At 37.0% G+C, this 22,610-nt stretch overlaps 1 protein-coding gene across 1 annotated transcript in view; it reads left to right on the top strand.

Annotated features, from left to right (window-relative positions):
• Positions 1-798: 798 nt before the first annotated feature.
• Positions 799-22,610, top strand: part of GALC (galactosylceramidase) — a gene marked incomplete at its 5' end in the record, with an annotated part of 37,961 nt that continues 16,149 nt past the window's right edge. Inside the window, 6 exons of the mRNA XM_009583982.1 lie at positions 799-867; positions 2,801-2,864; positions 4,851-4,964; positions 6,400-6,539; positions 8,786-8,824; positions 13,456-13,583. Of these exons, the coding sequence (XP_009582277.1) occupies positions 799-867; positions 2,801-2,864; positions 4,851-4,964; positions 6,400-6,539; positions 8,786-8,824; positions 13,456-13,583 (554 nt within the window). The remainder of the gene's footprint in view (positions 868-2,800; positions 2,865-4,850; positions 4,965-6,399; positions 6,540-8,785; positions 8,825-13,455; positions 13,584-22,610) is intronic.

Here is a 22,610-nt window from a genome sequence, read left to right as displayed (position 1 = left end):
GTGGCTCCGAGGGGAGCCGTGAGGGCGGAGGGGGACACACACGTGAGTGGGGCTCTGAGGGAGAGCCCTGCAGGCCCTGAGGGGAGCTGTGCGGGCAGTAGTCCTGGCTGCGAGGCGAGCTGGAGCCGGGCCCTGCTTTGTGCCTGTTCTCCGGTCAGCTGTGCAGTGGCTCTTTCTCATGAGGCTGCTCGGGGTGCCGAGGGCCAGCCACATCGTCGGTGCTGTTGGAGGAGAGCTAAGCCAGGGCTGGATTTTTCTGTAGAGGGTCTTCCTAGCTACTTGTCTCTATGAGTTTTAAAATGCTGGACGAGCCAACAGCCAGTTGTACGCTTTCCTGTGGTCCAGTGAGCAGAGCCATGAGATTCTGTGAGTTCTTGCCCACTCTTGGACCTGCTGAGTTGCTTTCCTTGCCATTGTGTCTGTGTGTCCCGTGAGCTCCCGTTGCCTTCGGTGTACGGTGAGCCAAAGCAGGGAGATTCAAGTAGAGCGGGAGAAATAGTGCTGGGAGGGAACCACGTTTTGCTTGCGATAAGTCTGTGAGATCTCTTTGTTTCTCTATTCTCTGGACTGTCTTTGCAGTAAATTGCAGGTAACTGGAGTACAAGTTTTGTACAAAACCAGAAATGCACAATTGAAGGGTTAGAAAAGAGTTTTTGTAGGGGCTTAGCTGAGTTCCCGGTGCTATAATTGTTTTTGTAGGTTTATTAGCTATGTGAAAGTCCTAGACTGACAAACTGGGATGTACTTATATGTTTGAAAGATAGGTTTTCATATTTTCATGTTTTCTTTCTATTTTAGGCCACATCTAGACTCCTGGTGAACTACCAAGAACCTTATCGCTCCCAGATTTTAGATTATCTGTTCAAGGTAAAGTTGGTTTCACTGCTACAATAATGTGTAATTTCATGCAGAATTTCTTATTGTGTAATGTTGGAACTACCACTTGAAATTAGGCAAAATCCCATCTTCTAAAGCATCTACTTTAATGATTATTTTTATCAGAACCGTAAATTTTAGCTGTTGTTTTTAACAACCAGCATGTTATTCAGGAGCCTGTTTCTTCAAATTATTATTAAAATTCCTCTTATTTTTTTACAATATGTTTTAAAAAATATGTTTTCAACATGTTTTGGTCATCCATGTGGGCTTAATGAGGTTTAAATTGTTTTTGTGGCTAAAATGAGGGGTTTAGCTTTTCATAGTGATTGCAGGAAGTGGGTCTTTGAGACAGTTTTGATTTTTTTTTTTTTTGAGTACAGATAGATTCACATAATGTGAAAACGACTGTGCAGACTGCGTTGTTTCAATAGCATATCTATTCCAAACTAGTCTCAAGTATAAGTGCAGTTACTCTAGAAGGTGTGTGAACGTTATTGGTTTGTAAGCTGCTTTAGTTAGCAAGTGTAACCTGTGGAGTTACCCAGCTTAATATATGGTAAGATTATTGCACTGGACAGTAATAACTTGTTTTGCTTTTGGCACTGTAAATTACTCTGCTGGAAGAGGATGTCATGTCACTTTCAAGTAGTGTAATCCAGATGGCTGGAGGGGAAAAATTTACTGTGTAGTTTAAAGAATTGGTTTTAAAAGGTAGAGTAAGGCATAATGTGTGACTGGGGGACCAAAACCTGTGTTTTCTGGAGACTGAAGCTGTGTGTTACAAAAAAAAATGAGTTTTCTGAAGGAATCAATAGGCATGTGGTAAAAGAAAATCTAGCTGAGAGATCATGATTTTCAAAGAATTTTTGACATGCTCTTTCATCAAAACCTCTTAAGCTGTCACGAGATACCTGGGAGGGGTATACCTTACCTATACCTTATTTTCCTTGTCTTTTAATGTCAGTCAGCTTTCATGATGGGGATGGGAGAGCAAATGTGTTAGAAGTTTAAAATCAGAAATGTCAGGAAGAGAATGGTAAATTAGGAATATTTGCTTCTTATTTAAAAACAAATAAAAAAATCCAAAACTTGTAAGCTAAGCAAACTATCGTCTATGCAGCATATTTTTTTAATCAAACTGCATTCTCACATCTTAAAACTTTTTTTTGGGTGCCAAAATTATACTTGGGTAATTCCGTGGAGGAGGCCAGCTCATTAGTGGTTATTAAAATAATGATTAGTTGTAACTTCTGGCTTAAGCAACTCTTAAGCCACTAATCGCTGGAAGAACATGCTAGGAGTAGGATCACTTGTATGAGCTTGAACTTCATATTCTGCTCCACTAGTCAGATGCCAGGGGAAGAGGATAGTGGACTAGGTGGCCATTTGTTTTCCACTGTGGTGTTTTTTTTTCTCTCTTGCCTTTCTGCCCCTAGTTAGCAGATTATTTCTGACCCGTATGTATGCTCTTTCGCATAAGCAGTGTAACCCTTTACACCAATGAGTAAGTTATTTACAGAAATATTAACTTCAATAATTTGATTTTAAAAGAAAACAAGCTTGACTTGTAATAACATTAAAAATACCATTGTGTTCCTCATATAGCCCATGTTCTATTTTCTTGAGCATATTTTCTCAGTATTTCCTTGAGCGTAACCAATTTAAAATCTGCACAGTTGGGGAGAAGTGTTGCTAATCGTTCAAGAGTTGGTGAAACTGACTAAAGATAAGTGTACTATTTATCTTGCTCGATTTCCTCTTGAAGCAGAATTTTGTATAATCTCTCATTGCATCTATAACGGGTGTTTATAAAAAAAAAAGTATTGAATTTTTAGCATCCTCAAAACTGTACACTTATTTATTGCATTCTTCTTGTTAACAGCAGGATTCTGTTTGTTTTCCTGTCTCTCTTTTTTCCTAGCCAAATTTTGGTGCTTCTCTACATATCCTCAAAGTAGAGATTGGAGGTGATGGACAATCAACAGGTATGGATTTTGCCTGAGCAGCGTTTAACTTCTCATTGCAGTGATGCTGTAAGTAACATGTCCTGCACGTGTAACTTTAGCTGAAGCATGGAGATGAATTCTGCAGAAAAACATAACCAATGTCTGCTAACTTGCAGAAAAGAAATTTACACTGGCATTCTGGAGATGGTTTTCACTATCATATGGTTAATAGGTTGCATTCTAGAGCAAATGAGTTCTTTTTTTCCCCCAAGATTAAGGAAGCTCTAGTAGCTTTCTGAATTGTAGAGCATTTCTCAAACACCAGTTTTGCAATACAAACTGTAAAACTTGTGTAGGACTAGGTAGTTTGTGTCTTAAAAGCATGAAAATGCAAAGAGAGCTGGCCAGAGCAAATATGTTTCTTTGGTTTAATGAGCTGTTGCATTTCACTGGAGTAGCGTTATCTGACGCAGGTGCTATTTTTTTTTGCCTGGCCACAGTTGCAAATGAAAATGTCTTGGTGTAATTTGCCTAGCCTACTATATTTACATATAGGAGAAACTGTTTAGTAACTGATTGGAAGCTGAGAAGCAGTAACTAGACTACAGTTCATATCTTTTTTTTTTCTTCTTTCCCTCCCCCCCCCCGCCCCCCCAGAAGTAAATCTCGGCCATGTCAAGAATAGACTTAAAGAAAACTCAGTTAATAAACAAAAAGCATAGCATCTCTCTTTGTGGCATTTTATATATATATTTTTAAATGTCTGTGTTTGTGCAATTAGATACTGTTTTTCATTCTTTTGTTTACTTTCCTTAAGAAAAATTAACATGGTGAAAAGTATTATACTGGGTTTAAGAGCTCGATATTTGCTCAATAAATTGCCGGTTAGAAGAGAATGGAGTCGTCTTCATGCATGCACAGACCTTCTCTTCAAACACTCTTGCTGCTGGCTGTGGAGAATGTTACATACTTGTGTAATAGCATTCCAGATTTTAGAATGAGAAAAATAAGATGCGTATGTCTTAACATACTAGACTGCAGCTCTTATTCTGACCTCAGAGGTGTGATCAGGAGTCTAAGTTTGGAATCTAATTGTTGTTCTCTGTCTCTGACAAATAAAACTTCCAAATAGTCAAGTGTTAGTAAGGTAAAAAAAATCAATCCTATTTTCTGTAACGAAATGTGCTGTTTCAGCAGGCTTCATAAAAAAAGAAAAAAAAAATCTCAGTTCTCAGAAGAGAACTCTGGAACAATTCGGCATATACTATAGCATAAGTAATTGTTGCACAAGTTATTAATTGACTTTTGTGTGTAATGACTTCCCATGCAACACTGATTCTTTTGCACCTTTCTAGTTTGTTTACCTTTGCCTAAGGGAATTCAGTGCATAGCCTTCAATTCCAAAAACTCTTCCTGCAATCACAGAACACCACGGAAATTTTAAAACAGATCTTTTACTTACTATAAAAATAAAAAAATCTCTTTCCTGTCACTGAAAAACTTCATGGCAGTTCCTTTTTTTTCTCTCCCTGGACTTACCTTGCACAGGAGCAATGAACTATAACCTTCTTTTGTTTGCTTTTTGGGTTAGATACAACCTGCTTCTACAAATTTTTTTTTTTTTTTTTTCCTACCCCCCCTCCTGGTCTTAATGCTGTAACTTTCCTAGTGGTTGTTGGGAGCAAGATAATCGTGAATATAGATTTAGTATTATCATAGCTAGGGATAGAAAATGCCCAATAGTTAATCACATTCTGATGTTAAAAGCAGGCATAGTCCCTTAAAATTAAAAAATATTAAATATATGCTAAGTTAATATACTAAGAATGAAGGGTGGCAAGTCTTGTGTGTTCCCTCCCACTACTCGTTTTTCTTTGAAATACATACCAAAGAACGTGTGAACCATGTTGGAGATATGTGCTTGCATACTATGGCAGTGAGCAATACTGAAAACTTTTAAATGTGTAACAGCTTATGACACAGAAGATAATTGTGAGCTACCTGTCTCTTTCTTTTTCCTCCTAGATGGTACCGAACCCTCCCATATGCACTACGAAAATGATGAGAACTACTTCCGGGGCTATGAATGGTGGCTGATGAAAGAAGCTAAAAAGAGGAACCCCAAAATTAAACTGATCGGTAAATTGCTTCAAGCTTTAGGATTTAAATGCTTTTTCCCCCCTAACTAAATTACATATCTGACCCTTAATTAGCATATTAATTTTAATGGGCAGACATTTTGATGTTGCAGTAGACAAAGTAGAATCTGTAATATTTGGTAAGCTGGCCTTGATGCTTCACTTAAACTTACTGTGTTCTACTTTGTTACAGTAGCACAACTGTAACAAGTAGCATAAGAAGAATGTATGTATGTAACAAGTAGCATAGGATAAGAAATGACTCTAATAATTTGCTTGTATCAAGTAACATTGATGGTTAGACTGTATCACAGCAATGAACATAAATGATTTATCATGAGAGCTGAATTTCTGGATAATAGGGTAAAAAAATTGTGAGGGATAAAGTAAACTTACAGAAAGTATAAATCTTATATGCACTAAATTCAATTATATGTTCTTATTACAAACCCCTCACCCCCTCCCCACTCTAGTAGTCTTGTCTTCTGATATGTCTTATGTATGTAGTTGAGTTGTAAGAGGACTTTCCTGTCTCCCTGTTTTGATTGTGGGTTGTGTGTGTGCTGTCACAGTACAAATGTGGAACCCTAGATTTTAACTGAAACACTTTACCACATGTATTTCACATGAAACAAGGTAAGAAATCTATCAATTAAAAAGTATCTAATCCCCCTTTTCCAGGAATCAGACTTTGCCATATCCAGCCACAAGGCATGATTTGGTGCAGGATTTGCTAGTCAGTTTCTGTTAGACGTGCACTGGGACAAAGCAGTAAGCTTACCATTTATGACTAATTGATTGTTAATAACCTCCCTTTTCCCTCAGATCAAGCTCTCAACAAAGGAAGGAGGGTTTGCCTTTGAATTAGCCTATGGTGTCTTATACAAAGTCAGGTGAAAACTTAGCAGGATCTGGTTAGATTAATTTGTTGTTCTTATTTACTACAAGATCCAGTAAACAGCTGAGACTTGGAAATGTTTTTTCATGATCTTAATCTTTCTTCCTCTAGTATGATCAGATCATCACTGCTTCCAAAGTTCATATTCAGGAGATTAACAATTTTTGGTGTTCAGTATTGATCCTTTGTCTATAACTTTGTGAATTTTTATCCTAAAATCTTTGGAATGTTAAACCTGTTAGAGCTAATACCACACAATTGAAAGACTGTATGTAGTCAGTTGTTCTCTAGTAATGAAGGTTTTCTAGCTTAAAAAAAAAAAGCAGCTATTAATATGTTTGATCACAATTTATATTAAAGCATACTCTCCAATTAAATAAGTTATGTTTCATTGTCTTCACTGGAACTATGTGAATTTGAAATGCATTTTCTGCTGCTTCATTTTAGGTAGATCAAATTACAGCTTGCTATTGAAGCTTACTGAGTAATGTAGACCAACCACTTATCTTATTCATTTGTTTTTCTTCTCTCTTTCCAGGATTACCCTGGACGTTTCCAGCATGGATAGGGAAGGGTGAAAACTGGCCCTATGACTATCCAGATGTCACTGCTTACTATATTGTTTCTTGGATATTAGGAGCTAAACAGTATCATGATTTGGACATTGATTATATTGGGGTCAGTAAAGCGAAATCTCCTGTATATTTTATCTATCTTTGTTCCTAAGATCCCGGTCTTGTCTCTCTTTGTTGGTTACTGGAGGAGGGGAATGGGAAGAGAAACTGTTTTGTAATTGCAGTTTTGGCTTTTTCTGTTGCAAGGGGAAAGGCAGAAGTTATGTTAGTTTGCAGTGTTTCTGCAATAATGGCCATTAAAGCAGAACCAGTGTAAAATGGCTGGTCTCCTGCCTTCCCAATTCTAGAACAATGTTATGAGAGAATTTGAGAATTCTGAAACCTGTTTGAGTTTTGGGCTTGTTATTTTCTGCCTTGCTTGTTCTGCTTGGGTTTCAGCAGTTACCAGCTAACAAAAAGCATTAGTTAAGACAGAGTTTGTGAAAGTCAGCTAACATGACTTCTTGGCATAAAATATGGTCGCTGTTTTGCGGAAGGGCAATCCTCTACAACTTCTTCCGTTTTTACCCGCATTATTTATAGTAGATAAAGGTGCATGTGTTACAGTACATTACAACTACTGTATTGTGTTACAGTGCAATATATGGAAGTAGTGAACAAATGTCTGAGAAAAATGTCATAATTTGGAGATGAGAGAGAGAAGTAGACAATCTGGAAAAACACTTTTCAAGTTCATTATTTGACTGAGATTCAACTTTTTATTTTTTCTTCTGATTTAGAAGGCTAGGATTCCTCTAAAATCAGTCCTATACTTACTGAAACACTTCTTTTGGACTTTTAATTGTTTTGATATGAGACAGGTGTTTAACTGCAGAAAAGCTGAAAATCACTTCAGCAGTCCAGAGCAAAGCTTCTGAAACTATGGTTCCCATCCCTCAAAGGAAGTCTGACCTTCCTGCTGTAATGTGGGAAGGTATATCTGATGTATATCTCCTCTGGAATGCATCCCCCTTGATGTTGCGGACTTATTTCAGCTGTGTCAGTCTTGCACTTTGAGTAACACAGTGATGCTTCAGCAATTCAACTGGGGGGACAGGGAGAAAACTGCTGTTAGATTTTTCTCCTGGCTATGCTCTTAAGAGTAGAAGGCAAGTTCTGCACTTTACATATTTGAGTAATGTCTGGTTTCTGTGTTGTAACTTCAGAGTGATTGGCCTTTTGAATTCTATACTTCTAAGAAAAGGGGATTTCTGCTTCTACAGGCAATGTGGTGACATTGCATATTGTCTGATTTCTTTGTGAGTATAATCTGATGTACAGGAAAGCAGTGAGGTCTGTGAAGGCTCAGAAACTGTCAAAACAATTTTAATGCTGTTCTGATTCTACATTGTTAGCCTTTACTGCTCTATTGGTTTATAGCATGTGTTATATCATTATTTGCTTTATGATGAAATGAGCCTTTCAGTAAGTAACTTTTTGATTGGCTCATTTCTGAAGTCACATATTAGCACATATGGAAAGATCTAGAAATATCAAAATCAGATGGACATATCCCGCGTGCAAGAAACTGCTTGTACATGGTTGGGTAATCTACACCTACAGGAGGATACTTTCATCTTTACTGGTGAATGGGAGTCACAGTGTTCATGTTGTGGTTAGAAAAAAAGAAACTAAGAAGGTTTCCGACTAGGCATTTTATTGGCCAGGGTATTTGGTAGAAAGGAAGACCAGCATTCCCGCTTTTGAATTTTCTCTTTCCATAAAAGACGGAAAATCCAGAGCAACAGAAATGACATAATTTTAGGTCCGTTTACTTAAACTATGCTGGATGTCTCTTGTGTTCAAGTATGGATATAGTCCATAGAAATAAATTAGAAAGAAGTGCAAGTGTCATTGAATAACCCCCTGAAACTGTAGGCAATTGTTTGATGTGTAACTTATTCTAGCTCTCCTATGTCAGTGTATGGCAACAGGGCCCTTTCATTAGGACCACACCTTGAAGCCACAATGTGTTTCTCAATGATTTCTAACAAACTAGACCAATTGGTAATAATGTCATGTGTAACACTGCTACCATTGTAGAGCTCAAGCAGCTCTAGAGTTCTTTTCAGCAAGAAGGCAATCAGTAGACATTAGAGATAGATAAACAAGCAGCTATTTTGAACTTTCATACAGAATTTTCCCCTGAAGAGCTGATAACGAAACCCACCAGAGAACTTTCCTCTAGCAAACTGAAACCAATGAGTTCATTAATGGATTGTATAATCTTACATATACATAAATAAAATCTTTCATTATGCATTGATGTATCCTGATTTTTCTAAATGGCTTTTTACTTTTTCTTTGTAGATATGGAATGAAAGGGCATTTAGTAGCAAATATATTAAGGTATGTATTTTTTCTTATTTCTCTAAAGTGAGATGTTTGTTATAATATGTAAACAATTAGCTTTTCTGAATTTGCTTAGAAAAGGGATCTTAGTCCTGCAGCTACTTCACTTACTAAACTCTGTTTCTTGTAGTTGCAGGCATGGAATGCTAACAGGATCAGATCTCTAGATCTTTTTTTTGGGTGTCTGAAACTGTTATTTTGAACTTTGATTGTGTCAGTGTATGCTAAATGTTTAGGACCTCTACATTTTAATGGAAGCTCCAGTTGATGCTACTGAAGTCATACAAATTCATCATCTTTGTACTGGCTTGGATATAGTTACAAGTCCAAGATCTAGAATTACTTAAAATTCTGTAGCAAAGTTCCAGTGGATATAATACCCTTAAATTTTTGCTAGAACTCAAGGTTCTTATTTTATGGAAAACATAATAAAAGCTTTGTGGGTTTAGCTGTGCAAAAATCAGTACCTCCTGTTCTAAAAGAGTTGGAGGAACACAGTATTTCACATAACCAACCCTGAGATATCTCTAATGTCTCTCACTGCTGCCTGCCCCCCTGCCCTTCTTTGAAAACTCACTTCTGTTTGTTCTGTTATGTTGAAGTGGAGTCTTAAGTACAAGCTTCTCTTTTGTTCATTTCCTTGTTGCTGCTTCGAGGCTAAGAAGCAATAGCATTGTCTCTACTTAAAAGCAAATAAGAGTTAAATTGAGTATGTAGAAAAGCTGCTGATTTTTTTTTTTTTCAGAACTCAGCAGGGATTGGATCCCATCTGCTTAAAATTAGTCAACTAGTGGCTAGTAGAAAAGTTTCAGTTCTTACAGTTTGTGTATACTGGATGAGGTTAGTCACATCATTTGTCCTTTGCAACTTCTGTAGTTATTTTGTTCAATGATTAGTTTTAGTAGAATGATACAGGAAATGGCATAAGACAGTTAAACTTGACATTGCAGTCAGAGCAAAAAAGTTTCTTTAAGTATCTTTCATGAGGCTGGCATAAAATTCTGCCTACTCCTGAAAACTGAGAATGCTTTCCTATAAAACATTTCTTTTTAAAATTATATTTCCTAGAATGTAGCATTAGATAAATACTCTTAAAACTGTTTCCTATGATTTGTGTAGTGTTTTGACTGAGGGAGGGCAGGAAGCACTGGCAGAAAGCTCTGTGCTGGTTGTATACCTTGTACGAAGAAAGAGGAATACCTTACATCCAGCTTTATGGGTTTCTTGTTAACAAATATCTTAATCAACGATGTATTTTAAACTGATTTACCGGGTCTGCTGCCACCAGAGTAACTTAGTTTCCAAGTCTTATCACATCTTAGACCAAATTCTGTTATGTATACTTCACAACTAATTTCATTAAAGGTATTTTCTAGACTCTCACTTTTGTAGGCTGCTAGGCCATTAGTTCCTTTTGGACACAGAGGTTTGGCACTAGAGTTTTTGAGTGACTTACAAAATCCCTTCCAGAGAAAACTCAAATACATTGAAGTGTGACACAGCAGGATATTTTGGCATCTATGTCAAAGTGTCTTGTTTCTTTGGGCATGTTAAATTACAAAACTCTGGTGGATCTGTAGATGCTTCAGATTTTGCGTGTGAAGCTACTTAAATCCCTGTCTAAACTTGTTCAGTGGGTGTGCTTAGAATCCTCTTAAAATATCCCATCCCAATGTGTGTTCAGCATAAACCATAACCTAACTTTTTTTAAAGCTAGGAAATGAGTTCATAGGGTGCTCTCTTTATTACAAAAAACCCTCAGGAACTAGAAGTTTTCTGTTACATTTAGCCTCGGGCAATGTGGGTTCCAGGATTTTCTTTTTCAAAAAGAAAAGTGGTTCGCTAATAGAAATCACTTGGGATACTAGTAGTCTCCTAAAGGATAATCCTAATCATAGGTAAGTTATGCTGGTAGGGGAGGAGAGGGAAATGTGTGTGTGTGTGGACTTCAAATAGAAATCTCTAGTTGTTCAGTATGTATGTTATACAAGCAAAACCAAACAGAACAAAAACACTTGTTTGCAGGCTGGAATAAAACAATGCAAGTAAGATGGAAGAAAATAGTGAGAATTTTTTTTTTTTGTGCTGCAAGTTTTATTTCTTCACTGACTAGATGTTACATTGCTTGGAATGCCTATAAGACTGAACTGAACCCTTTGTAAAAAGAATGATCAGAGCCAGAAGGCAGATCTTACTATAAAGAAAATACTCATTTCCCTATATCACTGATTGGCTCTTTTTTTAAAACTGGTTTTCTGGCTTTCTGTATGTCTTGTAAGAAATAGAAATGTTCTGTTTTGCTCAGTCCTATGTCATGTCACCAGGAGGCTTTCTCATCTGTTTGTCTTGGCTTCCTAATGTGGGGAGAATGAATGTGGAGAACAAACTGTCTCCACAGTTTGTTGAGTGCAGATGCGGCATTCTACTTGTTAGATTTTTAAATGCCTTTGAATTGAGATTAAGCTTTTGGCTTCTAAAGCTAAATGTCTAATTTAAAATTTGATCTTAAAATCACCCAAATATTTGCTGAAAAGTGTCAGCCTTCTCTCCACCGTACGCTAATTGATATAAGGCTTTTTATTTAACACCTGTTTTACCATCCATTCTCTTACACTCTGCAGTGTCACGTGACATCTATTCTCTAATCAGCATGATAGTTCTGTTTGCAGTCTGGCATTTCGAAAAAGGTCTATTTACTGAAGTGTGCTGCTGCACACCAAACATTTTCTGTAATGTCTGACAAATACATGACATAGATAAGCTCTTAGTTATCTTGCTAAATTTTTACGTGTAAGAAGTTATTTTAGTTACTTCATCCACTAGGGTGCTAGCTATATTTCTTATTAAGTAGAAAAAAAGAAAAAATAAATGACGATTCTATTGCTTATAAATTCTTATTCAAGAAGATCCTATTCTCCCAATTATATTTTTAAATACTGTCATCTTAAACTAACCCTAAAATTTAAGGGGTATCTGTATATAAACATGAATACTGGGTGTGGGGGAACCATTCTGCATGTGTTTTTATGGAGTGCATTTTGAATGTCTACAGTTCTGTGTCCTTGTTACCTGTCTTTCAACATGGAAGTTCTGCAACGTTTCTAGTCGTTTTGTTCTTCTAAACTATTTCTATGGTTAGGCAGTTTTTCCAAATGTCTAGGTAGCTAGAAAGCTTTAAATTGCAAGGACCTACTGTAAGTATTTCTACCGTTAATAATTTTTCTTCTGATAAACTTTATGCTTCAAAGGCTTCAAGCAGCTGAACAGAAAACTTCATTGCTACTTTTCTTCTTCTTAATAAGTTTTATGTCCTTTAGATCTAGGCTTTCATTGTTACCAACACTCGGACTTTGCTTTGTGTCCTTACTTGACTACATGTCAAAATAGAAATGCTCCCTATTCTCCTTCACATTGCTGGAGGGCTATTACAAGAAATTATTTAGGATTCATGCCTACTGATCTTCAAATGGTTGGAAAAATCTTTCTCATGCATGCGTACATACAGCACATAGTACATCATTCCTTTATATCCAAGATTGAAAAAAGGATTTTAGACTATGGACTAATGTCCTTTTTTAGATGCAGCTGTATGTGGAAGCTGCTGAAAATACTTCTAAAAAATTTTTTTTTAATTGAGTGTTCAGATAAAACATGCTTGTATAATACCAGCCCTGTATAAGCCTGGTTCATTCTTAACTGTTAGAGCTGGGTATATTTTGCCTGGGTATATTTTGTCCAAGAAGTTCCACAGGCAGATGTGGGAGGTTTATCATCTTTCACAGTGAAATAGTAAGGAGAAGCTGGACAGACAGAATAGGAATTCTCTTCTGCCGGCATGTTTGAATTCAAACTTAAGTGCCCTCAGTTTTGTTGTAAATATGCAATTCCAGTTTTATGCATTACGTTCCTGAAAATTAGTGAGACATATGAGAGCCAAGTAGTGGGTAAACTTAAATATCAGACACTTAAAACATCAAGAATTTTTTTTTTGTTCAGTAAAATAGCCTGTGAAAAGAACACTTAGGTACTCTTCACTTGAAAAGGACAGATGTTTGGTAAAGATTTCTGTTCTTGTAGGAAACTGCATGGCTACAAGGTCTTTTCTGTTTTAAAACTTCAATCCCTGTTTTCTCAATATACTTTTTTTGGGATCAGGTTAACTTTCACTTCTGATCACTTGTGGAGGTATGTCCACTTCCACATTCCAGCCAGTCATAATTTTTAGATCAACTTAACATGACTGACTTTATGATAAATCCATTACTCACATGTAATGAATTACATGCATGCAATGGATTGAGTCAGTATGTTGAGAGTGTCTGAGCGGAGTACATATATGCACATGGGGTGTCAAAAGTAATCCAAGTGATGAGAAGCCCATTTTTGTGTAATGGCTATCTGAATGTCATAGATAACCCTTCAGTGTTAAAAATACTTATCGTTAACTTTGTTTTAGTTGTCATTATGGCTCTCCTTTGAGAAGTGAGAACTTTTCTTATCCATCTTGATCTGAAGACAGATGCTTCCACCGACGACTCCTTCAGTTCTTAAATTGTTTTTTAGTCTTAAATTTTCATGTTGCCTGGTTGATGAAGGCTGTACTTTAAGTGGTGTTATCTGTTACTAAGGTACTTCGACAATCTTTGGACGGACTGGGTCTAAGAAACATTGGCATCATCGCTGCGGATGGAGATTGGAATGTTTCAAAGGAGATGATAGTTGATCCCTATCTTAATGATGCTGTTGAGGTAGTCGGGTAAGTGTGGGAGAAGGGAGGAGTCTTACACATTGCTTATTGCTTCATTTCTGTGAGTAAGTCTCCATCTCTGTTTTGAGAAGTCATATTCTTATTCCATACTTCCTAGCCATTCCCAGTTTTGTCATCATTATGTACAGTGGTGACTGATTACTCTTTCCTGTCTTCCTCTCTTCTTTCAGTTTAGTACATGTGTAAGGTAACCTTACTACTCTTCCATCATCTTTCAAGTGTTCAGTTAGGAGCCATGTTTTAGGCTTCTTATCTTGGCACTAGCGAATGACAGGAGACTTCTAGCTAATCTGCGCGTGCATCTTTGAAGTCAGTAAAACCTTAGGACTGAATTCTTGGTCTGCAATCAGTTTTAATTTCAGGTGAACTTGAACTTTCACATTGGAACTTATCATCGGGGACTTTCCATGCTTGCAGCATTCCGTGTTACATGTCCTTTGCTTGAGATTTTTATGGTCATGTCCTAAAGCTAGGAGTTTCTGTTTGTAGCTTATATCTGGTAACAGACAGTATTAGAAGTGTACACACAGACAGTAAGGTAGAAGTAAAAACAAGCATCCAAAGTTTGTTTTTAAACTAATAAACCTTTTTTTGAATGCCCACTGTTGTAGTTCTAGCAAATGGCAACTTGATTGTTTGCCTGCACTCTTGCTCTGTAATACACTTTCCTACTACTTTGCTTCTGTTAACTGGCTTGATACTTATTCTGCTGCTCTTTCTTTCTTGGTAATCTCTGATTTCTCAAAACTATATATAAATAGGTTTTTAAAAATTATAGCACATTCCCAGTGGAAATGACCTATACATGTATAAATTGTTCACTTGTGTTAACTTGCTTACCTCTGTTGTTAACCTTACTGGGATAAGGACATGCTTGTGGTCACTAGTGTACCATTTATCCTCATCTATACACAAGGGGGTGTGATACGCTCATAATTGTTTAAACTAATGCATGGTTCAAAGGTTACAGCAAGTTGGTTAAGCAGGGATTTTATAAAGAAACTGCTTTCATATGTGTTAAGCTTGTAAACACTGATCACCTGGAAGTGGCTGCCCGAGAAATGCCAATATTAATGCCAGCATTCAGTAACTCATTTGGTTTAAAAACTTATAACTTTCTTAGGTTAGGCAAGACTTGCACCTCAGCAAGTTATAGCGTGTTAGGAAATGTTTTAGTTAATGATTTCCATGCCAATGAAACTTGCAGAATGAATGCACGGAGTATGTATGGCTCTTACTTCTTTAAGAGCTTGACAGAATCAAGGATAGGAGTACCTGTTTTTGTTTGTAGCCTTTAGGACCACGGACATATTTTAGTTGTCCTTTAAGATGAAAGTTTTTTTGTCAGAGGTTTTTCTTGAATGTCATAAGGATTTTTCCCCAACTCCTCCACCCTGGCTGATCACAAAAAATGAAGAGTTAGGAGAGTATTTCCTGTGCAGTAGTGTTGTTATCCATCAAGAAATTAAGGTTAGTACAAAATGAGAACACCATGTTTCTCAGTCAATGCTGACTTTAAGGCACCAATTACCAAACAGGGTTCTTGCTGACCTAGAAAAAGATGATAGTATTTAGGTGTCTGTCCTTCAAATGCTCAGGTTCAGAAAGTTGCTAAAAGTACACTGTATCTGTATGTCTTTTAGACAACCGTGTCTAGTTGTTTGCAAAATCTGCTGGTCAATCTGTTTTCCTACATAGTCTTAAATTCTTTTCTCAGAAATCCTTTCCTGTACATTGTTCTGTAATCTCTTTTCAAGTATAACCCTCTCTGTGACTTTTTCTTAGTTCTTCTACTTGGAATGGAAATGTGGGATTAAATTTATATTGTTTTATTTAGAAATTATAAAGATAATTGAAATGCTTGCTTTGGCATCCATCCACAAAAAATAACTGACCTTTCCCTTTCTTTGTGTTTCCTTTAATTTTGTTTTTTCCTTTCCTTTGTTTTTCACATCAGGTAATTTTTACCTTGATACCATTGCTCCCTGTGGAGCTTTATCCCTGCCTAAAATACCATTTGCAATCTGAAGCATATATAAGGTAGATTTAAGGTAAAGTTTCTATGTCTGTTTTTTCCCCTCCATATTTGCTGTCTGCTGGCTTGTGATTTGAAAGGTGGAGACTTCATATTTTCTCTTTAGAATGAAGGCTACCAAGCTGTTATCATTCAGTATGTTTCAATTTCATTGGTTGATGGAGTGGTCTTCCTGAACATATTGCTTGCCATCATTTCATACCAGTGAGTTGCAGCACTTGCCATTGAAAACAGAAATTTTGTTAGAAGAAGAAAAGAAAAAAGCCTTTATCTACTAAATCAAATTACTTACCCAATATTAATGAAGTGCTTGAAAATGAAAAAAAAAAAAAAAGTAATATAGTTACCTCAAGTCTTACTGTGTTATGTTATGCTTCCTTATTTTGTTTGCAAGACCATCCTCACTAGTGTCTTCCTATGTTATTTTGATGGGTGCTATTTCTGTGTTTGTATAGTGTATATTCTTATTACTTTTCTCCCAGGAGGTATTATGGCTCAGTACTACATCTTCTGTGTTAGACATGAATTTTGTTTGCTGTGTTTAACAAAGCCTATAGAGCCCATAGCTCTATTTGGCAAGTCCTTTCTTAAAGGCCTGTATGCCAATACACAATTAGACTTGAATATATTCTACAATATCTTTTGCTGATGTTTATCTAGTAGTATACAAATTGAGAATGTTTTTCCATAATTCTCAATTATCTAAGTTATCTTTGACTTGTAAGCCATTATTAGTGGACAGTAATTGTATGTTGGGTGGTGGAAAATAATCTGCCTTCGTTAGTTTTTATTTGCCAGACAGAACAAATCATATTGTATTTCTAGCTGATGGTAGCATGAGTCTTTTCTAATACAGTGATCAAACAGCAGAAACGATTGCTGCCATTTCAATTTCCTGTCTCCTAGTGTCTGTCATTAAAAAAAAAAAAAATCATGGTAACTCTTAATGAACAGAGAAGATGGGTGACATTTAAGAGCTATTTGTCAATGACTATGGCTTTTATGTAAGGGGTTCTTGTTCTGTTGATTTTCATAGTTAATATAGTTGCAACTTTAGAGGAATCATTAGTCTTATGATCCAGGAATGCTTTCTCAGTTCAATAGGAAGAACAAGTTCAGTTCACTGTTATTTGTTCTCTCTGAGGTGGAAGACTGTTGTGGTTTAACCTGGCAGGCAGCCAAATACCATGCAGCAGCTTGGTCACACCCTGTGCTCCCCCCAGCCCCGCAGCAGGATGGGGAGGGACTCGCTCACTCCACCTTCCCCCAGTGGGATGGGTAGAGAATCGGGAGGGTAAGAGTGAGAAAAACTCGTGGGTTGAGATAAAGACAGTTTAATAGAACAAAAAAAGGGGAAAATAATAATGATAATGATAGAATATACAAAATGAGTGATGCACAATGCAATTGCTCACCACCTATGCTGACCGATAACCAAGTAGTGATCGCTACTTCCTGGATCACGTCTACCATTCATATACTGAGCATGAAGTCACGAGCATACCCCGTTGCCCAGCTGGGCTGACTGTCCTAATTATGTTCCCTCCCATCTTGTGTACCTAGCTCAGTCAGTAGGGCATGGGAGCTGTCCTTGGACTAGGAGGGTACTTAGCAACAACTGAAAACATCAGTGTGTTATCAACATTCTTCTCATACTAAATCCAAAACACAGCACTAGGAAGAAATTTAACCCTATCCCAGCCGAAACCAGGACAAAAACATTTGCTATAAGAGAGAAAGATGAATTGACTTGTCTAAGACTATGCTAAGCTGGTGGAAGAATAAAGATTAATTATAGAAAATAGTCTTCTGGATTTATTTTATGATTTTGGACCATGCTGCTTTTGCCATCATTTTAAACAGGATTTTGTATTACATAATTCAAAGCACAAGCTAGAAACTTAATTTTGCATTTATGTAACTGATCTTAAGACACAATGTTTGTCTCAATTTAAAACAATAGATTTTACTGGTAGAACAGCCTTGTCTTTTTTTTTAATGTCTTATTTCTGGGTATGTTATCTGTAATTAGATACAATTATTGACTAACTTGGTTTGCACAGGACCTCTGGATGTCATCTGGTTGAACCCCCTTGCATCAAGCAGGTGCAATTAGATCTTGTGCTGAGGCTTGTTCAGCTTTAATATCTTCACAATCCCTTTGGGCAACTTATTCCATGTGTTTGACCATACTCATGCTCTTTTTTTTTTCTTTTTTTAAGCTCTTATACCTAACTGAATTTTTCATCAGTCCACAGCCTGTACTGTTGCAAGGGGTTATTCTGTTCCAGATGTAGGACTTCATGTTTGCATCTGTTGAACTTGACGAGTTCCTGTCAGCCTTTTTTTCCAGTCTGTTAGTTTCCTCTAAATAACAGCCCTCCTTTTCAGCATATAATCATTGTTGTGGGTTAACCCTGGAAGGCAGCTCAGCCCCACACAGCCACTCATTCACTCCCCCACAATGGGATGGGGGGGAGAATCAGAAGGGTGAAAGTGAGAAAATTCGTGGGTTGAGGTAAAGACAGCTTAATAGGGAAAGCAAAAGTTGTGTGTGCAAGCAAAGCAAAATGTGAACTTCCTGACTTTTGTTAAAGACATCAAATAGTATTGGCCCTAATATCAGCCTGTGGGGACATCCTAGCAATCTGCACCCTGGTTGGACTTTTCTATCCACTTTGGTGGGAGACTTTGCTAAAGCCAAGGTATATGATATCCACTGATTTCACCTTGCCCACACAGGTAGTCATCTTGTTGTAGAAAGCAGTTGCGTTTGTCAGGCATGATTTGCCCTTGGTAAATCCATGCTGCCGTTCCCAGTCATTCTCCTATCCTTCTTGTGCTTGGAAATGGCTTCCAGGAAGACTTGCTCTTTAACCTTCTTGGGGACTGAGGCTAGATTGATGGGCCTGTAGTTTCTTAGATCCTCCTTCTTGAAGACAGGCATTAAAACTGTTTTTCCCTAGTCATCAGGAACCTCCCATAATCGCTAAATACTTTAGCCTTTGTATGTATGTTAAGTCTGCAAACCAAATACTGCCTTATTCTAATGCAAGATGTAACAGGAAAATACAATGCAGAAGTAATACTAACATTGTGTTCAGACAAAGTTCTTTAGACTTTGGGGCAGGAAATGTTGACGTTTCAGGCTGCTGTCAGACTGCACATAAGCTAGTTCAGATTCTAATCTGTGGAAAAAAAATCTTGCAGCGCTGTTTCCTGCAGGTAGTGTTCCCTGTTACAGAACATATGGTAGAAAGACACAGAATGGTTTGAAGGTAGTTAGGTATTTGATGTTATCTGAATTTACAAGTACAGCAAATGCTGTTTAGGGGACCTCTGGACTTCAAGAAACTACATAGACTCTGTCTTACATGACATTTTGGATTTGTTTCATTGACTTTCAAGGTCTTAAAATGTCTCTAGGGAAGTGTACAGTGGTTGCAATTTTAAAACTTGAAATAAAACGCAGTTGAGTAGTAAGATGTGTATGTGTCTGGGGTTTTTCTCATTTCTTGTGTTGGTTGTGTTTAGGAAGAGCTGATCTCACTTGTTAAACTTCACTGTTAAACTGAAATAGTTGATTAGCAGGGAGAATAGGTGGAATCAACTCTTTTTCTTAATTAGACGTTTACTGTGCTTTCACAAGGCTTATGAGTTATAATTCAGTTGTCCTTGCCCTGTATGTGGTCCTTGTAGCCTAACCCTCAGCATTGTAACATCTAAGTGGCTGATGTGCAAATAGAGTATCTTGCATGAAATGTGATGTGCTTTGTCTTTAACTTTATCTGCAGTTTTGTGTGTAAGAAAATAAGAACCAAATGTTTTTAATTTTTCCTTTTGTGATGTACTCTGGGGTTTGGCATGGTAGAGGAAGAAGGTGTCCTTCTTTGAAGGCATTTTGTACTTGACAATCTATGACATTTTGTTTGGTGTAAGAGTTTGTTGTTCAAGTTGTAAAAACAAGAATTGGAACATGATTTGTTTTTAAAATATGTTCAAATAGTGCTGAAGAAGATGCTGCCTTTCCCAATATAAATTTTTGACAGTTTGAAAAACTTTTTTTTTTATTTGTCCCTTCTCTCTGTTCTCTGTTCTCCTCTTTTTCCAAAGCTGTTGAGATACACATTGGATAAGCACGGTCTGCAGCAGGTGAGGATCATAGCCAGCGATAGACTGTGGGAGCCCATTTCCTTTGTCTTGCTGATTGACTCTGAGCTCCATGGAGTGGTCGATGTGATTGGGTAGGGGGTTCTCTCTGTTTTTCTTTCATGGTGGCTTGTTCATAGTGTGTCTTCATCTTCCTTATTTATAACTAGCACAGCCAAAGCTTCACCTTTTTATATTCTTACTTGCAATGAAAGGAGTTTCATCATATGATGCTAATATTTTGCAAAAGTAGTAGACTAAATTTGAGATTGATTATTGACTTGTCTGCTGAGTGGAAATGTGTGTAAGACTTGCTCATTAACTTTTCTTTTTACAGTAGCTCTAAATTTTAATTACTAGGTTCCATAAACTTGCCTGACCCAAACGCATGCTTCAAATCTGTCTGTTCCTTGCTTCAACTTGAGTCTTTTTCATTCATCTTTATATATCTGACCCCTAGGAAGTGTAGAAATGAAGGCTTTCCCTCCAAATAGAGATAGGCAGTCAGTGCCTCCCCCAAATCAATCCCTCCCCCCATTCTGAAAAACAAAAACTGTCTTGACAGTTTTTTGCAAATGGAGTCTTGGATCATGTGTGGATCAACAAGTGAAAGCAATTGTGAACTCACTCTGGCCAGATGTAAATCCACTGTAATTACCATGATCCCAAAGTAGTGAGTATTTTTCCTTTCTTTTTTTGGCAGCTACAAGTATGCACCCAGAGTCAGTTCCAGAAGGTCAACTGTTTTTACACTCTCTCAGTAAGCTGTAGTTGCTTAACTCTTTGCAAGTTTTACATCCCTATTCTGATTCAATCTTAACAGGGAGATGAAATACTCTCTTGTGTAATGGATAATCAGTTGGCTACTGGACATTTAGTGATGCACATCTAATCATGGTATCTTTTAAAAAAAAATTGTTGGCTTGCTTTCTTATTTGAAACTATAAAAAGTATTTCAGGTAACCAGGATTTTACATGAATGTACATAAAATAAGTTTTGGACTTGGTAACATAATTTGTGATCTGTGAGGTCTCTCATCAGACAAGCTGGATGGGAAAGTAGTTAAAGCTGCTGCTTTTATTTTTCACTGTTTGCATCCAGGCTTCCTCTGCAAGATATTGTAATGGCTAGAAATTAGAGGGAGCCCTGAAGACACACTGTAAAACTATTAATAGATGTTCACCCACATAGCAATGACCCGGGTCACCAAAGCTCTTTATAATGTGATATTTTCAAACAGCTTTTCAGAGCTATTATGGCTGCATCAATTTTACTAGTGAAATGAAATACAATAAATTATAAACAAGTATTACTCTTATGTTGAACATATTTAAATTACATTGTAGCTCTTGAAAACAATGTTTTTCAAGGATGGGCTTGCAAATTCCATGGCTATTCATAGGAGTACTTTAGATGTGCTACTTGTTTGTAACACAGTTAACCTAGTTAGATTTTTGAATTCTATACGGTTAGAGACCAAGCTATTCTGACTCTACATGTTGAAAATTCTACCCTCCCCCCTCTCCCCCCCCTCGCCTTCTTGCTGTTAATTGAAAGAAAATAGGAAGTGTTTAGGATGTGTCAGTGAGTTTAGGAGTGACAACTTTCATTTTCACCTAATAGGAATTTAGTATGCCATTAGGTTACAACTCAGTCTTTTTGGTTAGAAGCATCAGTGTTCTTAACCAGATCTGTTCTAAATACACATTTGGCTGAATGTAAGTGTGGCAGAAAACCAAGCCTTTTAAAGAAATTTGTTAGACCTAATTATGCCCAAGTTAACAACCTAAGAAAAACAAGATGATGTGACATTACTGCATGATGGAATTATGATGTGGTGTCTGTAGTAGTGGGAATTCAAACTGTCCCAAGTTCCTGCCAGGCCTGTGTGCTGATACAGAATGAGAACTAGGAACGACAGTGTTGTTAGCTGACGATTTCTGTTTTCTAGAGATGTTTTTGAGAACTAGATTTTGAGGTTTTAATAGGTAGTGCTTTTCTGCAAAGCTTCATTGTAGTGATGGTATTATATAGAATGATCTTTTTTAAGATTTATTTAATTTCTTCAGGCTTGTACTGATGCATGAGAGAAAAACGGTGGAAACCCCTGCAATTTCTGTCCTTATTTCCCCCTTCTTCCCCTTTAGGCCATTGCTGTATGCAAAACAAAAAATAACATGAAGTTTTTTGTTTGTTTGTTTTTTAACTAAGTTATCCACTAAGTTGTCCACATTGTGGGCAATTGTGCGAAGCAGCATTTGCAATCCATAAACAGAAAAGCTTTTCTTAGTTAATGTTACTTTCTTAATATTTCTGATTTAGTTTAGCTGCCCTACACAGGCAACTGTGGATTTTTTTCCCGTTGGAGTTATATTGCTTCATCATCTGCTATATAAAACACACTTAATCTCATAATAGTTAATATTTTAAAAAGACCTTGTTACCACTCTAACAGCTAGAGGCTCTGGTGATGAATAAACCATCTACTGGGAGATTGAAAGGAAGAGGGAACAATGAAAATACTTCTTTAGTAAAAGACAGTGGTTTGAAGAATGCAAACACTGATAGCAATAGCTGTTGGTAAATTCTCTCATGGTGATAAGAGGTTTAAACTTATGTGTCACTTCTGTAATTCTGTTCCTAGTATTCCTTTCATTACCTTTTCTTTACCAAGGTCCATTCTTTTTTCCCCCCTTTCATGATATACATCACTTTTTCCTCTCTCTTTGCAATGGTCTTCCGTTATAGCGTGTCTGACTCTCTGCTCTTTTGAGCAGAGAATCCAAAATCCCACTGCTTCTGCTGAAGTATCACATCTATAAGAATGATG

Source organism: Fulmarus glacialis, unplaced genomic scaffold (genome assembly GCF_000690835.1).
Source record: "Fulmarus glacialis isolate BGI_N327 unplaced genomic scaffold, ASM69083v1 scaffold37788, whole genome shotgun sequence".
Classification (NCBI taxonomy): Eukaryota; Metazoa; Chordata; class Aves; order Procellariiformes; family Procellariidae; genus Fulmarus; species Fulmarus glacialis.
This window is presented reverse-complemented; position numbering and strand designations above follow the sequence as displayed.